This window comes from Corticium candelabrum, chromosome 12 (assembly GCF_963422355.1).
Source record: "Corticium candelabrum chromosome 12, ooCorCand1.1, whole genome shotgun sequence".
In the NCBI taxonomy this organism is placed as follows: domain Eukaryota; kingdom Metazoa; phylum Porifera; class Homoscleromorpha; order Homosclerophorida; family Plakinidae; genus Corticium; species Corticium candelabrum.
Window position 1 is genome coordinate 2,329,783 of NC_085096.1, and position 10,000 is coordinate 2,339,782.

The 10,000-nt window shown below is 40.9% G+C and overlaps 2 protein-coding genes across 2 annotated transcripts in view; both read right to left on the bottom strand.

Annotated features, from left to right (window-relative positions):
• The window catches only part of LOC134188018 (uncharacterized), a 1,023-nt gene extending 55 nt beyond the window's left edge, over window positions 1–968 (bottom strand). The window contains exon 1 of the mRNA XM_062656200.1: window positions 1–968. This exon is cut by the window's left edge and continues 55 nt beyond it. Within this exon, the coding sequence (XP_062512184.1) occupies window positions 221–877 (657 nt within the window). The 5' untranslated portion in view covers window positions 878–968 and the 3' untranslated portion in view covers window positions 1–220.
• A 3,931-nt stretch (window positions 969–4,899) lies between these two features.
• LOC134188010 (AP-4 complex subunit epsilon-1-like) overlaps window positions 4,900–10,000 on the bottom strand; it is a 13,519-nt gene continuing 8,418 nt past the window's right edge. The window contains exons 16-25 of the mRNA XM_062656192.1: window positions 9,777–9,945; window positions 9,486–9,611; window positions 9,100–9,355; window positions 8,411–8,631; window positions 8,076–8,234; window positions 7,847–7,993; window positions 6,776–6,838; window positions 6,561–6,694; window positions 5,631–5,788; window positions 4,900–5,139 (exon numbers count right to left, since the gene is read on the bottom strand). Coding sequence (XP_062512176.1) covers window positions 4,982–5,139; window positions 5,631–5,788; window positions 6,561–6,694; window positions 6,776–6,838; window positions 7,847–7,993; window positions 8,076–8,234; window positions 8,411–8,631; window positions 9,100–9,355; window positions 9,486–9,611; window positions 9,777–9,945 — 1,591 coding nt within the window. The 3' untranslated portion in view covers window positions 4,900–4,981. The remainder of the gene's footprint in view (window positions 5,140–5,630; window positions 5,789–6,560; window positions 6,695–6,775; window positions 6,839–7,846; window positions 7,994–8,075; window positions 8,235–8,410; window positions 8,632–9,099; window positions 9,356–9,485; window positions 9,612–9,776; window positions 9,946–10,000) is intronic.

Genomic DNA, 10,000 nt, shown 5'->3' on the forward strand with positions numbered 1-10,000 from the left:
CAACGTGTGTACGTACACGATACAAAGTACACCAGCTCATCAGTACCATGCACCTCTATAGTATTCTAACCACATCGGCTATTAGCAAATAACCAAAACATGTCGAATACATGCATGCAGTAATCACGGTCATCATGTGACATCAACATCAGGTTTTGCCTCAAGATCTTCTTTACATGGAGAATAAAGCTGATGACGCCAAACCTGCATAAGCTTCACTTCATACACTTTTTCCATATGTTCTGCAAGTCGCCAGAAGTTCTTTTTTACGGAGTGCATCTGGAGGCGGTTTCGTGCTAATGATGATATTCCTTAGCTTTTCAATGAAATGCTTGCAATTATTCGTTACGAGTTTATATGTACCAAACTCGTTAGCAAGCTTTGCAATAGCATTCAGTCGTGTAGCCTTGTTCCACTCATGTGTTGAAGTCGCCTTCGTTCCAGCTACCACGCCCTCTTCTTCAAGGTCCCAGTTGTGACTTCGCATCTGGACCAACCATTTCTTTGTCTCACCGACTTTCAAAACAAACAGTTCTACTAGCACTCCTTGATTTGGATTTGCGCCACGTGTACGTCTCAAACATAAGCTGGAGTGGCGGCCTTTCTGGAGTGTGTAACACTCAATTTGTGCTTCTAAGTCGTTGTTTTCTTCAACGACAACATTTTCAATGGTAATCGATTTCGAGAAAGACAAGAACTCATGAGGCCAACAAGGAAGACCAAATTTCCGACTTGATAGAGAACAGATCCTCGATCCGCTTGCTTTGTTGCCGCAGTTCTCCATTTCATTTGATTGTCTCTCTCGCACAACTTTCTCTTCTTTTGGCAGAAAAGAGCAGCTTGTCATTTTGATGTCGATTTGCAGATAAAGTTGCATGCAATCAAGTCAAAGCTTGAAATAGACTTGCTTCACGTGAGCTATTCAATTAAGAGATACGCCTACTAAATTGATAATAGCAACAAGACAAAAGCTATACACATGCGAATTCGAAGAAAATAAATGGCGCGACCGTAGTAAAGTAAAAAATCTTCGTGGTTGGGCCAAACACATCGTTCTCGTGTTACAGGCAAAATCTCCCCCTAAACTCTTTAATTTACGCGTACGTATATCTATAATTAAACGTTTACTACGCTCACTGCTATCATGAAAGAGTACGTATTAAAACCCGACGGCTATTAACTATATACGCTTTGAAGATTTAGGATTCGGAGCGTGCACAGCAAGTTATTGTGATAAGATAATATTCATAATAGCAACTTAGCAATGTCATACACATATAAGTTTGCTGCGACTATCTATGTAATCCACTGCAAGACACACATCTTGTCTTCCAAGGAAAATCTAATCAATGGTTTTAGTAACTATATATAGGCTTATCAACATATATATTGTTCGTATGTCGCGTGCCGAGAATGTAGGTGGTGTCAATGTTGTATTGAGGACCATGGCAACAATCGTCAAAATACGCGATGCGTAACGAATAGCTGTAATTCTGGCGGACACCGACATATGCTATGCTTTAGTGTGTTGACTAATATAAGTTAATTGTGTCTGACCTGACCTAATGGAATAACTAAAAACATTGATTAGATTATTATGGAAACACAACGTCAATGATAATGCCTGCGAGTCGTACCAGGCTCTCGTCGCTTCTATGAAATAGCACGTGACCTATAGTCACATTCACGGACGCATCCCACGACTTCTAAACGGTGAGAGCGAGAAAGAGAGTCTGGGACGAGACTACTAGACATCTATCTCGTTTCTTGAACGCTAGACAGCTTGGCAATTGTCGCGCAGTATACCGTCGACTGAGCGCGAGCCCTAGAGCAGCCCCCATGCTTCCTACGCCAATGCAAGTTTGTCTTGTCGTGAGAATTCTGTCTACTTTGAGATTGGAGTCAATGAAGCTTCTTCTGTTTAGCTAAAACTCTGTCGCTAATCGTATATAATTGTCCTGATTGTTTGTCAGTATCGTTTGCGCTGTTGCCAAAGCCTTAGCTTTGAGAGATCCAAGTTTGTAGGTTTTGTAACAATGGCTCTCTTTAGATCGTTCCGCCCCGCATGCACACTTGTAACAAATCGATCTCGAAGAGTATATTGTCGAGATGCTCTTTGAAGTCGCACTGTTCATGCAGGCATTTCATCAATTCCGCCTTTGCGTTTGTTGCTGCACGAAGTCTGAATTAATCTTTCAGAAAATCACGACTGGTTGACTGGTTTGGGATGAGAGAGAGTCGCTAACGCTTTCATCAAACTCTCTCGTTGCTCTTGTCAGCCGACTCGCTGAGTTATCTACAAAGTATTTTATGTATATATGGCACTCTTTATAGTTTATCTATATAGACCAGTCGCTATGCTATGGGTCAAATGGTTCCAATTTCTCCATGTGTATACCGTCAACGGCAGTCCTCATAGCGCGTTTTGCTCTCCTCGTTGCTATGGCATACGTTGCCAATGTGTTGTGTTTTTTAGACACACAGTATATATATATATATATATATATATATATATATATATATATATATATATATATATATATGTATGTATGTATATACACGTAGTTAGACTCCGTTTCATAGAGGTATATCCCCACGAAAGTAAACCAGAAAAGGAAAGCGACTAGACACCAACGTGTGTACACGATACAAAACACCAGCTCTTCACCTCTAGTGTTCTAACCACATAGGCTATTAGCTAGCAAATAACCAAAACATGTCAAATACATGCATGCAGTAATCACGGTCATCATGTGACATCAACATCAGGTTTTGCCTCAGGATCTTCTATATTAGGAGAATAAAGCTGATGACGCCAAACCTGCATAAGCTTCACTTCATATACTTGCTGGAAATGTTCTGCAAGTCGCCAGAAGTTTCTTGCAGGGAGTGCATCTGGAAGCGGTTTCGTGCTAATGATGATATTCCTTAGCTTTTCAATGAAATGCTTGCAATTATTCGTTACGAGTTTATATGTACCAAACTCGTTAGCAAGCTTTGCAATAGCATTCAATCGTGTAGTCTGGTTCTACTTATGTGTTGAAGTCGCTTTCGTTCCAGCTACCACGCCCTCTTCTTCAAGGTCCCAGTTGTGACTTCGCATCTGGACCAACCATTTCTTTGTCTCACCGACTTTCAAAACCAACAATTCTACTAGTACTCCTTGATTCGGATTTTTGTCATCTGCACGTTTCAAACATAAGCTGAAGTGGCGGCCTTTCTGGAGCGTGTAACACTCAATTTGTGCTTCAAAGTCGTTGTTGTCTTCGACGACAACATTTTCAATGGTAATCGATTTCGAGAAAGACAAGACCTCATGAGGCCAACAAGGAAAACCAAATTTCCGACTTGATAGAGAACAGATCCTCGATCTGCTTGCTTTGTTGCCACCGTTCTCCATTTCATTTGATTGTCTCTCTCGCACAACGTCCTCTTCTTTTGGCAGAAAAGAGCAGCTTGCCATGTTGATGTCGATTTGCAGATAAAGTTGCATGCAATCAAGTCAAAGCTTGAAATAGACATGCTTCACGTGAGCTATTTAATTAAGAGATACGCCTACTAAATTGATAATAGCAACAAGACAAAGCTAGACACATGCGAATTCGAAGAAAATAAATGGCGCGACCGTAGTGCACATGAAGTAAAAAATCGTCGTGTTTGGGCCAAACACATCGTTCTCGTGTTACACGCAAAATCTCCGCCTTATCACTTTACTTTAGTTTGATTTTTGAAAATCCGGTAAAGACGGACGATTTGTATCTAGTAATCACGTCTGCCCGGGGGGCGTGCGATCTGTGCACGAGGCACGGAGGGGTTGTGCCACTTCAAAGATTCGGAGCGTGCATAGCAAGTCATTGTGGAACAGCAAGGTCATATACACACGTTGGCTGCGCGCTGAGGTAATACACTGTAAGGTACACATCTCTCCTTACCATGAAAATGTAATTAATGCTGTAGTCACTCTAGACAAATGTCTAGACAGGGTTATCAAAATATAATGTATGTATGTCGCGTACCGAGGATGCAGAGTGTGCCAATGTTGTGATAAAACCCATAGCAACAATCGTCAAAATAACGAATAGCTGTAAATATATATATATATATATATATATATATATATATATATATATATATATATATATAAGTTAGGCTATTGTGTGTTGAATGTCTTGAGGGAACAGTAAGCGCTGCGATGCTGGGACCTCGACACTAAATTACTAACAATTAACGTTAATAATGGGATGACTAAAAACATTGATTAGATTATTCTGGAAACGCGACGTTGATGATAATGCCCGTGAGTCGTACCAGGCTCTCGTTCAATTAACGAAATAGCACGTGACCTAATCACGTCCACGGGCGCACCCCATGGCATTATACGGCGAGAGCGAGATTGTGAGCCTGGGACGAGACATCTAGACAGCTATCTCGTTTCTTCTAGACGATTACAGTATAGTTGCGCACAGCAGTACCGTCGACTGAGCGCGGGATCAGTAGCCTAGAGAGCCGCCCCGTGCTTCCTACGCCAACGCTTGAAGTTTGTGAGAATTCTGTCTAGACTTCGAGATCGGAATCAATGAAGCTCCTTCTGTTTAGCTTCTGTCTAGTACCTAACGAAAATTCTGTCACTAATCGTATAATTGTCCTGACGACTGTTTGTCAGCAGCCTCTATACCGTTTGCGCTGTCGCTAACGCCTTGCAAGTACGTTTGTAAACAATGACTCTTTTTGAATCGCTGCAATCTGCACACCTAAATAGTAATCGTAATAGTGAATTTGTTTAGCTAGATTATGTAAGCCACGCCCTAAAATAAACCACGCCCCTTAGTGCAGGGGATACCCAACCACCACTCCGACAATCCTGGGAAGAACACTGGAAAGCATAAGGGGAGATCTCTGTAAGCATATGAAAGCAATGATCATAGAAATGTACGTCTAGGGACAGTGCTATTCTTGTGCGGCCGCAATAAACTAGAAAAAGCTAGAATGTCGTGCTGCAGTGTTTCGTTACCAATTCTGTCAACATGCTGTTGCCTGTTTTGATCCATAATTCCACTTGCCCGCCACTTAGTACTTTGCCATGTACTAAGCACAAGAGATTGGTTTGTAGGAATGATGCTGCAGCCACACCCTCCTTTCCTACACCCCAAAACACGATGTCAGAAACTGCTCTTAAAAAGGAAAAGAGAATGCACATGAGGCCACCCTCTTCATATTCAATAAATTAATATCAACCAAGCAAACAGACAGTCTGACAAACAAACAAGAAAGAAAACACAGACAGATAGACTGACAGACCAACAACAGAACAACAGAGAGACAGAGAGACAAAGAGACAGACAGACAAACAGAGAGACAGACAGAGACACAAAGAAACAGACAGACAGACAAACGTTGACATGTAGAGTTTGACTTATATTCTCGGTGGGTGTTAGATAGTTTAGTATGTTTTTGCGGCCTTGGTGGTCGCTGGACATTTTAGTCTACGATTTATAAATGTTTTAACGTCAATTTATCACACAGACAAACAGACACACAGCCAGCCAGTCAGACAAACTAACAGACAGACAGATGAACAAAATATACAGATAAACAAAGTTTTACCTTACAGACAGGTTGCTGTAGCTTACCGATTATCTGTATTGCATGAAGATTCAATCTTTGCTTGAATTTGTCCATCAACTGATCAGGCTTCTGGATCTTTGTTGTGATCTTCAGTTTCTTGTCATACCAGTGACCAGAGCTCCATTGATGACCAAATTCGTCTGTATTCATACTTGTTTTTGGCCTAATAAATAAATAAACAAACAAATAAATATTAAAGTAAATGAGTAAATGAAAATACTAATAATTAAATGAAAAAACTACAAATCAAATAAACAGGCACACAACATACATACATAAACACATACAGACAAACATATATAGATACATACATGTACATATGTACTAATACATACCTACATCAGACAGACAGACAAACAGACAGACAGACAGACGGACAAACAGAGACAGACAGAGACAGACAGACAGACAGACAGACAGACAGACAGACACAGACAGATGAACAGAGACAGACAGAAAGACCACCAGACAGACAGACAAACAGACAGACAGATTATTTTATTCTCTCCCAAACTGTAAATGTAACAGTTAATCGCAGAAGTGAAAGTATCCTAAGCATTAGCAAAAACTACTGAAATTTCTGAAGTCATAGCTACAGTATTATCCTAATGAACATAGTGTTGACAGATAGACAAACAGACAGATAGACAGACAGACAGACAGACAGACAGATACACAGTTTAGTTGTAGTTATATGGTAGTTAATTAAGACTCTTTGTGTTTGATGTAAATGGCATAGGCGGGTTTAGTCTTTTTAAGTTTAAGACAGAGACAAGAATTATTGTAATACAGTATATTTAATGTATGTAATTGTGTTTAAAATAAATTGAAATAAATGAAGACAGACAGACAAACACAGCAACAACAAACTAATAGAATGCAGCTCAACCAGACAGTCATTACCACGAAGACATGTACCCAGAGATCAAGGCTACCTCAACAGATCGTTGATATGTATTGTCAAACTGAAAAAGAGTCTTTGCTGTGTTGCATCTCGATAGGAAACCTGCCCTCTCAAGCTCATGTTTACTCCTGGCTGTCGGCCTTTCAGTTTCAAAATTCGTCGAATCTATGATGATCAAAAAAGGTGTTTGTTGATACACAAAACATAAACTTGATGAGACAAGAACAAATACAACAACTAACTCACTGTCGTAAATGCATCTATGTCATCTTCCCATCGTAGAGCTGAATTTCCATCTGACAATGTGCCCTACACACCACCACCAAATTTCAACTCGACTTTCATTACTAAAGGTTGCAAATGACCAATCAAATCTGTTAGATGTCGCCAAAATTCTTTCTGGCCGTACATCCACACACACACAAAGACACACACACACACACACACACACACACACACACACACACACACACACACACACACACACACACACACACACACGTGTTCTGCCCAGGATTTTCGAAGTGGTGATCAAGTATCCGCTGCATTAAAGGATGTGGTTTAGTTCAGATCTAAAAGAAGTAGAGCAAATTCCAGAACAATCAATCAAACTGACAATAAAGGCACCAAACAGAATGTATCGCACTATGGATGGTCCATGATCTGAAAGAACAGACTAAGAAAGCTGCAACTTCTGTCAACAGTCGGGGGAAATATGCTGCCCTGTCTCATATTTATACTATACATAGCATGGTAGATGTCTGCCATTCACCAGTTGCAGGTTTTTAACAGCCACTGCTGCTGTCTAGCAAAAAACCTAAAGATGACTTTGACTGGCTTGTCACAGGGTGCCTAGGATATTGCCTTGCTCATCGCTGACATGCAGACTACTGTGTTAGATCTCACACCACATTAGTGCACTGAGCGATATCGTAGTATAGATCGTATCATAGCAGGGCAGGTCTGTTGCTGTGTCACAGTGTGAACAAAGACTTCACCTTTCAACAAACTGCTCACCTTCCAATGCTCATTGGCTTGGAGCAAGTAAAACATTAGCTAAATTAGCTTGGATATCCGAGCCTCGGGTAAATATAGAGTGGCGGTCGGGCTGACCACCTCTGAACACAGTCGGCAGAACACACGAACACACACACACACACACACACACACACACACACACACACACACATACACACACACACACACACACACACACACACACACACACACACACACACACACACACACACACACACACAAGCAGCTCCAAAAACAATTTCGAGCACTGCTAGTGTTCTTGCTATTATCAAACAATACCTCCAAGTTTGCTGGCAGTTCAAGCTGAACCGTCACATTTGAAAGTTTCATTGATCTCTGGTTGGTTATAAAGCAGACAATTGTCAGGTCAGACAAACAGTAGACCTTCCGACAACACAATCTCAGTGCACTGTCACCGCAGAGATCCTACACATACAACACAGATACACCAAACATTATGCATAACTGGTAGTAAAAATTACTGCATATGCTATGCATGTGCATTGACCTGATTGTCTGTTGTAGCACATGGAAATTGCTTGAGATCATCTGGTAGACCAATGGATGCATGAGCTGCATCAAGTAGTGAGAACTCAGCTGTCGTTTGAGACGGAGGAGGAGACGGCGACCTGGTCTTTGCCATAAAGCTAAAGCCAACGCTTGAAGACTGAAAATGAGGGACATATCAGTTGTGGGTGTGGTGCTCATTTCACTAAGTTCTGTGACACACACACACACACACACACACACACACACACACACACACACTGACAAACAAACACACACACACACACACACACACACACACACACACACACACACACCACAACACCACACACACACCTCCGACTTCCTCCTTTCATCATGTTTCTCAGTGTATGGCAAACCAACCAGAGGAGATTCATCTCTTTCATTTGTCTTATTCTGCATGTCAACCGTCGAGCTAGTCCCAATGCTTGCCATCACATTTGGTGCAGCAGGTACCGGTTGTAACGACACTGTGTTGCTCAAATCGAGTCCTTGAAGGTCCAACAACAGATCAATTGATGACTGAGAAGCTGCAGCTAAAACAAAAACACAGAATTGTACAACAAAGAATCAGACAACAAACAATAGCTAAAATAGAAATTCATAAATAGTCAGAAATAAATATAATGGAAATACAGACAGAAAACATTCTCTTTCAATGTCATGTCTACACAATACCAGCTACTTGGTATACGTTACAACACAAGCAAATGCACAGTCTCTAAACTTGCAAATCAACCCAAATGCGTCAGTGTCCCTCCTAGATTGTCAATAAGAGTTGCATCCTTCATGGTTCGTTCACTTTCAGAAGCAAAGTGCAACACAAAGGGTAGAAATGACTGTATATTAACATTTCAACAATCAATTTGGTACAAATGAACAAGATTCAGATGTCCACTATCAATAGAAAAAATAGCATTGATACAGACTAACTAACCTTCCTAACACTGTAGATGCACAATCAACTGCTTGTGCTATCGATTTTACTACAACAACAGTCTTACTTTTCTCTTCTGCCTGAGCTAAACGAGAAGTGTCAAACACATCGGTGACACTATCCATCGTTTGTAGTGTTACTTGATTGTTCGAGTCAACAAAATCAATGCCCAAAAAATCATTCTGTTGCTGTGATCCTGTCGGTACAGAAGAGTCGGTAATCGCAGCTTCTACTCTCGACACTCTAGAACTGGGCTGCTCTGTACTTTGAGACCACTTCTTCAGTTTGGTAGACGGCTTTTGCCTGGAGACTTTATTCGCTCCCTAACCACAAAAGAACACAACTAAATCAACAATCGTGTCAATCATTATGTCAACCAGTCCGTCCGTTTCTCTGTATGTCTAATACAATTGTGGTAAGTGACTAACGTGAACGTCAGAGTAACTATCTTACTGAATATGTTGATTGTGACGAGCCGACACCACTAAAGAGAGCTGATACCAAGTCATGTTTGCGAGTGTCTTTCTCGCCACCTTCTGTCTCATCGCGACTTCTTACTTCAAACGATCGCTCAGCGACCTAACAAGTAACAACAACAATATCAGAATACAACATTGTATTGAACTGATGTGCCGCTGTTCACAAAATCATTCATATCCTTTCCATCTAAACCAGTCTATTGCTCATTGGTTGCCATTCAATTGTCACTGTACTAGTAAATACAAAATATATTCCACATATCACCTCATTGGCTGCGTTTGTTGGCTGGGATTGATTTATCCCATGACTTTCTTGATTGTAATTGTTCCTGTGGTGGTCTTGTTGATGTTGCATGGAAGGCGATGCTGGAGTTTTCTTGAGGTAACCCGACTTGCCCCATACTCGTTGCGTCTTCCCTGATAATCCAAATGCTCTGAAAAATGCAAACACGTTCCTTTGTGATTACAAGAAAAGAGATTTACTACCTC